The sequence below is a fragment of the Oncorhynchus mykiss genome, chromosome 2 (genome assembly GCF_057628025.1).
Source record: "Oncorhynchus mykiss isolate SJ-2025 chromosome 2, ASM5762802v1, whole genome shotgun sequence".
In the NCBI taxonomy this organism is placed as follows: domain Eukaryota; kingdom Metazoa; phylum Chordata; class Actinopteri; order Salmoniformes; family Salmonidae; genus Oncorhynchus; species Oncorhynchus mykiss.
The window spans coordinates 57078015-57091366 of NC_143023.1; the positions used below are offsets into that span (position 1 = coordinate 57078015).

The 13352-nt window shown below is 46.4% G+C and overlaps 1 protein-coding gene across 6 annotated transcripts in view; it reads left to right on the forward strand.

Annotated features, from left to right (window-relative positions):
- The window catches only part of LOC110492317 (transcription factor SOX-6), a 155049-nt gene that overhangs the window by 133027 nt on the left and 8670 nt on the right, over positions 1-13352 (forward strand). For all 6 annotated transcript variants that reach the window (XM_090203137.1, XM_090203145.1, XM_036951247.2 and 3 more), the window contains 2 exons: positions 7583-7691; positions 9055-9228. In XM_090203137.1, coding sequence (XP_090059263.1) covers positions 7583-7691; positions 9055-9228 — 283 coding nt within the window. The remainder of the gene's footprint in view (positions 1-7582; positions 7692-9054; positions 9229-13352) is intronic.

Here is a 13352-nt window from a genome sequence, read left to right on the forward strand (position 1 = left end):
TATGGTATATTATTGGTCACCGGGCAGGCCAAAACTCCATCCCACCAAACAGCTCTTACACTAATAGGGCATTAGCATCATTTTTACAATTTTACAGTATTATTCCAACCTCATAGTGTGGAAATATACAGTACCAGTCAAAAACACAGGACAATCACATTTTTGACTGTACTGGGCCTTTACATGATCAAATGAAGCTTGGTTGATTGTGAACAACAGGTTTTTAGGTGAGTTTCTTATGCGTTTCTCTGTTCCGCTCTCACTTGTACCAACACTATATTTTCCGACTTTATAAGAACAAACCGAGAGATGCAGCTATTTACTTTATGGCTCCATACCTTCTAATAAAACTTTGGAATCCCTCAAAGTAATTGTTTCTGTTTCTAAAACAGGGCAGGCCAGTGTTTGTAGTTCAGTGTTATTCGTTACCTAACAACAGTTCCTCGAGCGTGCTTTTCTGAGCTTTAAAAGTATCCTTTTTCTGTAAAAGGGAGCTTTTTCTTTTTAGACACTCATAGGATTATATCTGTCTTAGTCCATTCATGACTCACCTCCTCCGTTCTGCAAAATGGTACCACTGTACAATTCAATGGAGATGCTACACTCGTGTATTTCCGTCTGAGCGTCATGCTTTCTTGAAAAGCATTTTCTAGCAATATTTGTTGCTATTTTGGGGACATTTTTATAGACATTCTTTAGATGGGCATTAGATTAGACAGTCTGAAACGACTCAAACACGTGATCCACCTCAGCCATAAAGGGATTGAGTGAGGTATCCACACAGATGAATGGGTTCTTATGCCACAGCTTGGGTTGGAGAGAGTGTGCGGCGTAACTTTATATGAAGCTATGCTGATGGTGTCTGTGTCTGTGTGTCTGTATGCATGCATGGGGCTGGCCGCCACCACAATGTATAATGCCATTATAGCTCCCCTTATTCACAGACGCTATAGCGCCGTCCAGCAAGTGGCCTTGTGGAGTATCGCGTTATGCTTATGCTGCTTCCAACAGGGCCCGTGGCTGCCAAGCAAGCACACTGAAATAGCACTGAGTGTAAGTGGGTGGGTGTTGTGTGTATGAGAGAGAGACTGTGTGTGTGACACTGTGTGTGTGACACTGTGTGTGTGTGTGTGTGAGAGAGAGACTGTGTGTGTGAGAGAGAGAGACTGTGTGTGTGATACTATGTGTGTGACACTGTGTGTGTGTGTGATACTGTGTGTGTGACACTGTGTGAGTGTGTGTGAGAGAGAGACTGTGTGTGTGATACTGTGTGTGTGACACTGTGTGAGGTGTGTGTGAGAGAGAGACTGTGTGTGTGATACTGTGTGTGTGATACTGTGTGTGTGAGAGAGAGAGAGACTGTGTGTGTGTGAGAGAGAGAGACTGAGGGTGTGTGTGTGTGTGTGTGCGTGGAGTAAGTTTAGGCCAGTTTTGAGCAAGCGAGCTGCCCCTGCGTAGAGCGTTAATGCGTCCTACTCAGGAGAGGACTAGTGCTTTATTTGAACGCCCCTGTCACTAAACCCACTTAACTCTGTCGGTAGTTGACATGAGCTGTCGGGACTACTCAACTACGTCACACCAGCTCTTTAGTGTGCCACACTGCAGGGAAAGGAGGGAAGGTTGAGGAGAACATTAGAATGGGGATGCCTTGAGTCAAGTCCGGCCAGTCACCACACAGCCGTCTCTTTTGCCTGTCGTGCTATGCACAGGGTGTGATGGCGCGCGTTGTCATTGGTAAGACGCGTCTCATCGTTTTTTTTGAGCTAAGTCATGTATAAGTACTTTTGCGTTAGCGTTGATGTTAAAATTCAAGGCCTATAAATGCAGTGCCCGCCATAATTATTTGGATAGTGACAATTTTGTTGTTGTTTTAGCTCTGAAATGCATCCAACGAGTTTGTAGAGTCCCAAGCTTGATGTAGTCATTGTGTGCTAGGAATATGGGACCAAATATTATACTTATGTCACACACTGACCATAGTTTGCTTTGTATGTTCTATGTTTTGTTTGGTCAGGGTGTGATCTGAGTGGGCATTCTATGTTGGATGTCTTGTTTGTCTGTTTCTGTGTTTGGGCCTGATATGGTTCTCCATCAGAGGCAGGTGTTAGTCATTGGCTCTGATTGAGAACCATATTTAGGTAGCCTGTTTTGTGTTGGGTTTTGTGGGTGAGTGTTCCTGTCTTTGTTACACCAGATAGGGCTGTTTTCGGTTTTTCACGGTTCTGTATATTGTTCTATTTTCATCCTTATTAAAGATGTATCACAATAACCACGCTGCGTTTTGGTCCGCCTCTCCTTCAACAGAAGAATCACATGACAATATAACTGAATTCGTCCCAATACTTTTGGTCCCCTAAAATGTGTGTGTGTGTTTGTGTGTGGGGGGAAATAGTTCAACCGATATGGATGAAAATACCCTCAACTGAAAGCTACCAGTTGGCATATTAACCTCATAGTCATTATATCATTTCCAATCCAAAGTGCTGGAGTACAGTACAGCTAAAGCAACAACAAAATTGTCACTGACCAAATAATTATGGCGGGCACTGCATTTATTCAACACTCTGTGTACTATTTTTTAAATAGGGTGGGTCATGAGCTCCTTTAGTTTCAGTGGGCAACAGGGCAAGGCGTCTGTGTTGAGAGATGACAGGCATAGTGAGGGACAGAGGGAGAAGGGAGAGGAGGGGTAGGAGAGAGGGAGGGTTACTTCACTGCTCCTTCAGTTTCAGTGGGCAACAGGGCAAGGCGTCTGTGTTGAGAGATGACAGGCAGAGTGAGGGAGGAGGGAGAGAAGGAGGAGTGAGGGATTTCACTGCTCCTGGAGGAAGCTGTTAACATTTGTGGGTCGGTGAGAGCAGGGTTTGCCCGTATGTGTCGCCGCGGTAATGAGCTCAACACGACGCTGATAAAACTGCTCGGCCGGCGCGGTGTTTATAGGGCTGCCATAGCAACCCGTTGAAACATGTGCCCATGAGAGCCTAGCCAATAGAGGAGCTCTGTGTGTCTTTTTTAAGAGTTGAATGTTGGACAAGCCTCAGTCCCATAAAGTAACAATTGTATATTTTTTAAAACGTTCTTTTATGGCTTTGAACAATGTAGCTAATGTCGATTATTCATCATTGTTGTCATTTACGAGCGAGCACGTTGGACTTCTGACTGTAGGCTTGCTGCCATACTACGTACGGGTGCAGATTAAGTCCCAAATGACTTTTTGGGGGACTTTTGGGTGAGTCCTGATTTGATCTTGAGTTAGTCCTGTAGACTGTTTCCAAGTGTTCTGTGAGTCTTGGAATTGAAATTGGCCCCTTCAGTTTCTCTGCAGGCAGAGACTGGCTCTTTAAAAAATCGTTACAAGTCATTGTCTCTTTATTGTCTGTATTCGTCTCCTATAAGGTCTTTAGGTGACTCGAAAATCCCCCGTTGAAGGTTTTTTGGCAAAAATATCCTGGTAGTTCATGATGCCGTTAAGGGCCCCGGGGCCTGTAGAATCAGAAACAGCCACATAACATCAAAGATCCACCGACATATTTTTACAGTGGGTATGGGGTTATTTTCGCCTTGTGCGTCCTGATTTCGACACTAAACCCACCACTGGTGTGCGTGGTCAAGGAACTCTATTTCAAATCAAGTTGTATTTGTCACATGCGCCAATTTCTCGGGCCTTCCTCTCTGACACCGCCTGGCATTGAGGCCCTGGATGGCAGGACGCTCTACTAAGCAGTGATGCAACCAGTCAAGTTGCTCTCATTGGGCGCAGCTGTGGAACTCTTTAAGGATCTGAGGTCCCATGCCAAATCTTTTTCAGCCTCCTGAGGGGGAATAGACATTGTCGGGCCCTCTTCACGACTATGTTGGTGGGTTTGGACCATGATAGGTCCTTAGTGATGTGGACAGCAAGGAACTTGAAAGCTCTCAACCCGCTCCACGACAGCCCCGTTGAGGTGAATGTCCATGTAATCTGACCAGAGCACTGGTTTCAGTCCAAGTGCCAATGCCGTTTAACCAACTCCAGGATGACGTAGAGCTTTTTGGCCATGCACACCAGTGGTGGGTTTGGCATTGAAATGACAGTACATAAACAGATATCTAAGTACCCCATTCCTGCTGTAAAATATGGGGGTGGAGCTTTGATGTTATTGGGCTTTTTTTTGGTCCTGGGGACCTTGTTAAAGTCAACGGCATCATGAACTTGACCAAGTACCAGGACGTTGCCTCTGCCTGAAACTTGGCCACAAGTGGATCAGTAACCCGAAGTACACATTCAAATACACAAAGAAATCATTCATTGACCACAAAATCGCCGGAATTGAAATCCCATTGAAAACCTGCGGTTTGAATTGAAGAGGGCCGTCCATACGCCCAGACAAAGGATGTCAAGGATCTGGAAATATTCTGTATGGAGGAATGGTCTATAAAGCATTTTAGAAAAATGCTCAGTGCCATTATTAAAACAGGGGTGTCAAAATCTCTTTCTATGAGCAATTGTGTTAGTTCAAAATAATAGAATGTTTTTGATCATACAATATAGCTCAGTATTTGAATTATATATTTTTTACAGTCATTTTTCCTCATCTTTATCAAGGGTGCCAACAATTTCAGACCCCGCTGTGTGTGTGTGTTTTATTTATATAAATATATATAAAACAGTCTTTTCCACCACAGTTTTGGAGCGTGGCAGACTCATTTGACGGAGCGGGTGGAAGGGTGGACAGTGCAGGATAAGCAGAGACTCAGTAGACAGGAAGGGTGGACAGTGCAGGATAAGCAGAGACTCAGTAGGCAGGATGGGTGGACAGTGCAGGATAAGCAGAGACTCAGTAGACAGGAAGGGTGGACAGTGCAGGATAAACAGAGACTCAGTAGGCAGGATGGGTGGACAGTGCAGGATAAGCAGAGACTCAGTAGGCAGGATGGGTGGACAGTGCAGGATAAGCAGAGACTCAGTAGGCAGGATGGGTGGACAGTGCAGGATAAGCAGAGACTCAGTAGACAGGAAGGGTGGACAGTGCAGGATAAGCAGAGACTCAGTAGGCAGGATGGGTGGACAGTGCAGGATAAGCAGAGACTCAGTAGACAGGAAGGGTGGACAGTGCAGGATAAACAGAGACTCAGTAGGCAGGATGGGTGGACAGTGCAGGATAAGCAGAGACTCAGTAGGCAGGATGGGTGGACAGTGCAGGATAAGCAGAGACTCAGTAGGCAGGATGGGTGGACAGTGCAGGATAAGCAGAGACTCAGTAGGCAGGATGGGTGGACAGTGCAGGATAAGCAGAGACTCAGTAGGCAGGATGTGTGGACAGTGCAGGATAAGCAGAGACTCAGTAGGCAGGAATGGTGGACAGTGCAGGATAAGCAGAGACTCAGTAGGCAGGAAGGGTGGACAGTGCAGAATAAGCAGAGACTCAGTAGGCAGGATGGGTGGACAGTGCAGGATAAGCAGAGACTCAGTAGGCAGGAAGGGTGGACAGTGCAGGATAAGCAGGGACTCAGTAGGCAGGATGGGTGGACAGTGCAGGATAAGCAGAGACTCAGTAGACAGGAAGGGTGGACAGTGCAGGATAAGCAGAGACTCAGTAGGCAGGATGGGTGGACAGTGCAGGATACGCAGAGACTCAGTAGGCAGGATGGGTGGACAGTGCAGGATAAGCAGAGACTCAGTAGGCAGGAAGGGTGGACAGTGCAGGATAAGCAGAGACTCAGTAGGCAGGATGGGTGGACAGTGCAGGATAAGCAGAGACTCAGTAGGCAGGATGGGTGGACAGTGCAGGATAAGCAGAGACTCAGTAGGCAGGATGGGTGGACAGTGCAGGATAAGCAGAGACTCAGTAGGCAGGATGGGTGGACAGTGCAGGATAAGCAGAGACTCAGTAGGCAGGAAGGGTGGACAGTGCAGGATAAGCAGAGACTTAGTAGGCAGGATGGGTGGACAGTGCAGGATAAGCAGAGACTCAGTAGGCAGGATGGGTGGACAGTGCAGGATAAGCATAGACTCAGTAAGTAGGATGGGTGGACAGTGCAGGATAAGCAGAGACTCAGTAGGCAGGATGGGTGGACAGTGCAGGATAAGCAGAGACTCAGTAGGCAGGAAGGGTGGACAGTGCAGGATAAGCAGAGACTCAGGAGGCAGGATGGGTGGACAGTGCAGGATAAGCAGAGACTCAGTAGGCAGGAAGGGTGGACAGTGCAGGATAAGCAGAGACTCAGTAGGCAGGATGTGTGGACAGTGCAGGATAAGCAGAGACTCAGTAGGCAGGAATGGTGGACAGTGCAGGATAAGCAGAGACTCAGTAGGCAGGAAGGGTGGACAGTGCAGAATAAGCAGAGACTCAGTAGGCAGGATGGGTGGACAGTGCAGGATAAGCAGAGACTCAGTAGGCAGGAAGGGTGGACAGTGCAGGATAAGCAGAGACTCAGTAGGAAGGATGGGTGGACAGTGCAGGATAAGCAGAGACTCAGTAGGCAGGATGGGTGGACACTGCAGGATAAGCAGAGACTCAGTAGGCAGGATGGGTGGACAGTGCAGGATAAGCAGAGACTCAGTAGTCAGGATGGGTGGACAGTGCAGGATAAGCAGAGACTCAGTAGGCAGGATGGGTGGACAGTGCAGGATAAGCAGAGACTCAGTAGGCAGGATGGGTGGACAGTGCAGGATAAGCAGAGACTCAGTAGTCAGGATGGGTGGACAGTGCAGGAAAAGCAGAGACTCAGTAGGCAGGATGGGTGGACAGTGCAGGAAAAGCAGAGACTCAGTAGGCAGGATGGGTGGACAGTGCAGGATAAGCAGAGACTCAGTAGGCAGGATGGGTGGGGAGCATCGAGTCAGTGGCAGCTTACATGGTAGCGCTGCGCTGGATAGATCTGGCGAATTATCTTGTTCTGTGGCCATAAATCATTTTGTGGGGGGGGGGGGGGCATTCTTTGTCTTTCCCGCTCTCGCGCGCGCACGCTCTCTCTTCATTTTTCCTGTATTATTTGACTTCATTTATTCTCCTGTTCTCTTCTCTTCTTCTTTTCGATCCGGTCTTTTCTCAAAAACCTCCTCCCCTACCTCCCCTAAGCTGGAGTGGCTGTCTTTAAACTCTTACCTCTCGCCAAAAGCAGTGTGTGAGAAAATACGAGTCGAGTTTGCCACACGATCATTAGCACAAACCTACTCATATAGACCGCCTCTAAGATCACAAAGAAGAGCAAAACCTTTGATCCGAAGACGGCCAAATTACAATGCAAACAGCTACACATTGAAGACCGAAACTTGTTTGCTGTGTACGTTTGCTTAATTGCTGAATTTCTTTGAGAATGTGTGTTCTGTGATGTGATGATTGTGTTATTCTCTGAGCCCTTATACCAGAGCTTTACAGGCCTCTTAATTGGACTCTTAATAGCATTTTCACGCTATTAGGCAGACCCAAACTGTACTGTGCTGGCTTGGATATTTATTTTCACATTGTTCTTTCCAGCATGGTTCCGACAACTGTGGTGCGTGCGTAAACCAGGTCAGCTCCGTAACAGCTCGGCTCGCTTGGCTCGGCTCCGTAGTGTGAATCAACCCTTATTGACCTTTGACCTCTCTGTGTTTTAGGAGCGGATGCACTTTGAGAGTTTGAGTCAGCACCTGGGCAACCTGGGAGAGGATGATGGAAAGACGGGCCACAGGGTCATTGACCTCACCAGACATGAGGATGTTGATGGTGAGTTTCCTCTTCTTTCCCCCCCCCTGCCTTTCTTTCAAAATGTCTCAATAATATGTTCCTTCTTTCTTTCAAAATGTCTCAATAATATGTTCTTTCTTTGTTTCAAAAAATGTCCAAAGAAATCAATTTTTCTCCCTTTCTGTCCATCTCCTGAAAGTTCTACATACACATCTCTTTCAGTTCTCCATACTTTTACGTACGTTTCATACTGTACAGTACAGTGTGTTCTGGTTCATGTTTATGACTGTGTGTATGCTTGCCATCCCTGTTTATATGAATGTGTATAGAAGTACATTGCCGCTGTATGGTAGGAGTAATAGTAGGAGACCAGAGGAGAAGAGAGAGGGTCAGACGGATCTTTAACAGACAGGAAAAGAGGTTGGGTTCGAGGCAAAAGTGGGCACATCCTGCTCAGGCTAAATAGATGCCGGTGACCCTTCACCCTGGGCCCTTGGTTAGATAGCGCCACTTTTGGGGCCTCTTTCAACTGTGTTCCCTACGGCAGAGACACAGACAGAGAGATCGTCTGCTCTGCACACAGGTATTCACCAGACCCAAATATTTATTGTGTTCTCCTCGGATCGCCTCAGTAAGTGGACACTTGAATGTCCAGGCACAAACCCCTGCCTTGCACCAATAAGGCCCACTCTGTGATATTTACAGTTGTTCAATACCCCCATCACAACCCCTGAACTTTATAGCAAACCAAATGACGGGGCTTCCGTTTAGTTTTTCAAATTAAGGACCTTTAACACGACACAATTGTTCAGTGGGCTTCTTACTGTACGTCGACGAGGAACACGAAGCGGTGTTCTAGATTCTCCCCCTCTTTCCAACCCACCAAACACTGTTTGTGTCTCAGACAATTCCACCCTGCCGAAGTATGCAAACAGAAGCAAGGCAGTTAAAAACGGAATAGGTTTTTAAAATATTTTCTGGCCCAGAAGCCCACCTGTTTTCTATAAAACACCCAGTGTTTACAGGTCACGGTGGATTGGTAAGCATTCATCATGCTGTGGTTTGAAATCAGAGCTGTAAACACGGGACCGTAAACAGAGATGTTATCTGTCTGATAATCAGAGCGTCGTTGATGGCGACCGCAGCCAGGGGGTCCACCACCTATTTCTGCGGCCTCTATGCTCTTCTGTGTAGAGTAGACAGACCCCATCCTTACTGTAAAACACAAGTGCACACACACACACACACACACACACACACTTTCAATTGTCCCCTCCCTCACTGTCTGGAAGCCACGCTCTTAGACATACTGTGCAATGTATGTACTCTGTGGCTTAAAAGTTTTTTTACACAAACGAGTGAGTGATTGAGTAAGTCATGAAATGGCCCTCCCTTCCCACAGGTGTCTCCTGCACTACAGAGGCCCGGGTCTTCAGGGAGACCAGGGGCAGGAACAGTACTGAGCCCCACATTAAGAGACCCATGAATGCCTTCATGGTGTGGGCCAAGGACGAGAGGAGGAAGATCCTGCAGACCTTCCCCGACATGCACAATTCCAACATCAGCAAGATCCTGGGTAAGATGGCAGAGTTGTGGTCAAGTGGTAATACTCCCTGGCATGTGGCATATAAAACTCCCCACCGGAGACCAGGGTTCAATCCCATCCTTCTCACTCTTTCTCCCACATGCCTGTTTGATTTCCTTACTCTCTGAATGAAGTGTCAAAAATAAATAAATATATATATATATTAAATATGCCCTCCATATACCGTGGCCTTGTTATGGTCATACAGATTCTTTCAGTTGCAAAAATTAAGTGGATTGATCTACCACAGACAGCAATTGCTTTCAGACGAACCATCAAACAAGCAAAGCGTCAACACAGGATTAAGATTGAATCCTACTCAAATCAAATCAAAGTTTATTTGTCACGTGCGCCGAATACAACAGGTGTTTACAGTGAAATGCTTACTTACAGGCTCTAACCAATAGTGCAAATAAGGTATTAGGTGAACAATAGGTAAGTAAAGAAATAAATCAACAGTAAAAAGACAGTGTAAAATAACAGTAGCGAGGCAATAAAAGTAGCGAGGCTATAAAAGTAGCACCGGTTAGTCGGGCTGATTGAGGTAGTATGTACATGTAGATATGGTTAAAGTGACTATGCATATATGATAAACAGAGAGTAGCAGTAGCATAAAAGAGGGGTTGGGGGGTGGTGGGTGGCGGGACACAATGCAGATAGCCCGGTTAGCCAATGTGCGGGAGCACTGGTTGGTCGGCCCAACTGGGGACCCATGCCAAATAGCTAAACCGGCTCTGATGCTCGTCGGATGTGGCAGGGCTTGCAAACTATTACAGACTACTAAGGGAAACCCAGACGCGAGCTGCCCAATGACGCGAGCCTACCAGATGAGCTAAATGCCTTTTATGCTCGCTTCGAGGCAAGCAACACTGAAGCATGCACGAGAGCACCAGCTGTTCTGGATGACTGTGTGATAAAGCTCTCAGTAGCCGAAGTGAACAAAACCTTTAAACAGGTCAACATTCACAAGGCCGCTGGACCAGAAGGATTACCAGGACGTGTACTCAAAGCATGTGCGGACCAACTGTCAAGTGTCTTCACTGACATCAACCTCCCCCTGACCGAGTCTGTAATACCTACATGTTTCAAGCAGACCACTATAGTCCCTTTGCCCACGGAAGCAAAGGTAATCTGCCTATATTATTACCGCCCCATGGCACTCATGTCGGTAGCCATGAAGTGCTTTGAAAGGCTGGTCATGGCTCACATCAACAGCATCCTCCCGGACACCCTAGATACCGCCCCAACAGATCCAGAGATGATGCAATCTCAATTGCACTCCACACTGCCCTTTCTTAGCTGGACAAAAATAACACCTATGTCAGAATGCTGTTCATTGACTACAGCTCACCGTTCAACACCAGTGCCCACGAAGCTCATCACTAAGCTAAGGACTCTGGGACTAAACACCGCCCTCTGCAACTGTATCCTGGACTTCCTGACGGGCCGCCCCCATGTCGTAAGAGTAGACAACAACACGTCTGCCACATTGATCCTTAACACTGGGGCCCCTCAGGGGAGTGTACTTAGTCCCCTTCTGTATGCCCTGTTCACCCATGACTGCATGGCCAAACACGACTTCAACACCATCATTAAGTTTGCTGATGATCACCAACAACGATGAGACGTTCTATAGGGAGGGGTCAGAGAACTGGCAGTGTGGTGCCAGGACAACAACCTCTCCCTCAATGTGAGCAAGACTAAGTAGCTGATCGTGGACTACAGGAAAAGGCGGGCCTAACAGGCCCTCATTACCATCGACGGGGCTGTAGTGGAGCGGGTCGAGAGTTTCAAGTTCTTTGGTGTCCACATCACCAACAAAACTATAATTTATTTATTTTTTATTTCACCTTTATTTAACCAGGTAGGCTAGTTGAGAACAAGTTCTCATTTGCAACTGCGACCTGGCCAAGATAAAGCAAAGCAGTTTGACACATACAACAACACAGAGTTACACATGGAATAAACAAACATACAATCAATAATACAGTAGGAAAATCCATGTACAGCATATGCAAATGAGGTAGGTAAAGAGATGTAAGGCAATAAATAGGCCGTGGTGGCAAAGTAATTACAATATAGCAAATAAACACTGGAATGGTAGGATATGCAGAGGATGAATGTGCAAGTTGAGATACTGGGGTGCAAAGGAGCAAGATAAAGAAATAAATACAGTACGGGGACGAGGTAGATTGGATGGGCTATTTACAGATGAGCTATGTACAGGTGCAGTGATCTGTGAGCTGCTCTGACAGCTGATGCTTAAAGCTAGTGAGGGAGGTAAGAGTCTCCAGCTTCAGAGATTTTTGCAGTTCGTTCCAGTCATTGGTAGCAGAGAACTGGAAGGAGAGGCGGCCAAAGGAAGAATTGGCTTTGGGGGTGACCAGTGAGATATACCTGCTGGAGCATGTGCTACGGGTGGGTGCTGCTATGGTGACCAGTGAGCTGAGATAAGGCAGGGCTTTACCTAGCAGAGACTTGTAGATGACCTGGAGCCAGTGCGTTTGGCGACGAGTATGAAGTGAGTGCCAGCCAACGAGAGCATACAGGTCGCAGTGGTGCTTTGTTGCGAAATAGGAAGCCGATTCTAGATTACATTTTGGATTGGAGATGTTTAATGTGAGTCTGAAAGGAGAGTTTACAGTCTAATCAGACACCTAGGTATTTATAGTTGCCCACATATTCTAAGTCAGAACAGGCGGGCAGGTGCGGGCAGCGATCGGTTGAAGAGCATGCATTTAGTTTTACTTGCATTTAAGAGCAGTTGGAGGCCATGGAAGGAGAGTTGTATGGCATTGAAGCTCATCTGGAGGTTAGTTAACACAGTGTCCAACAAAGGGCCAGAGGTATACAGAATGGTGTCATCTGTGTAGAGGTGGATCAAAGAATCACCAGCAGCGAGAGCGACATAATTGATCAGATAAGGCGCTACAGAGGGTAGTGCGAACGGCCCAGTACATCTCTGGGGCCAAGCTTCCTGCCATCCAGGACCTATAGTATAGGCGGTGTCAGAGGAAAGCCCATTAAAATTGTCAGACTCCTGTCACCCAAGTTATAGACTGTTTTCTCTGCTACCACACGGCATGCGGTGCCAGATCGCGATTACATTGACACCCCTCCCTTTTGTACACTTGCTGTTTGTTTGTTACCCTGCGCATTGTCACTTTGCCCCCACCTACATGTACAGATTACCTCAACTAACCTGTAACCTCGCACACTGACTCGGTACCTGTGCCCCCTGTATATAGCCTCGTTATTGTTATTCTTATTGTGTTACTTTTATAATTACTTTTTATTTTAGTCTACTTGGTAAATATTTTCTTCTTCTTGAACTGCGCTGTTGGTTAAGGGCTTGTAAGTAAGCATTTCACGGTAAAGTCTACACTTGTTACATTCGGCGCATGTGACAAATAAAATTTGATTTGATTTAAGCGGTTTTGAGTGTGAAAACATTTCAAATCTTTCCAGAAGGCCTTGTGAACAAGTGATAGTGGAAGATGTACAGTTAACAAATACTCAGGCTGCGTCCCAATAGTTCCCTTCCCTTCATGAATTTGGATGGAAATGATTGTTATAAGATATATGGTAGAAACTCCCTCAGTCTAGCCATACCCCAACTCAATGCTTGTACATAGCAGTGAATGATTACACACTTCAGGGGAAAGGAGAGATTATTGGAATGTAATCTCAGTGTATGTGGCCTGATTTAAGAAGAGGGCGGCAAGCTCTAGGAAGAGTCTTTGTGGTTCCAAACTTCTACCATTTAAGAATGATGGAGGCCATTGTGTTCTTGGGGACCTTCAATGCTGCAGAAATGTTTTGGTACCCTTCCCCAGATCTGTGCCTTGACACAATCCTGTCTCGGAGCTCTACGGAGAATTCCTTTGACCTCATGGCTTGGTTTTTGATCTGACATGCACTGTCAACTGTAGGACCTTATATGAACAGGTGTGTGTCTTTCCAAATCATGTCCAATCAGTTGAATTTACCACAGGTGGACTCAAATCAAGTTGTAGAAACATCTCAAGGATGATCAATGGAGACAGGATGCACCCGAGCTCAATTTTGAGCCTCATAGCAAAGGCTCTGAATACTTATGTAAATAAGGTATTTCT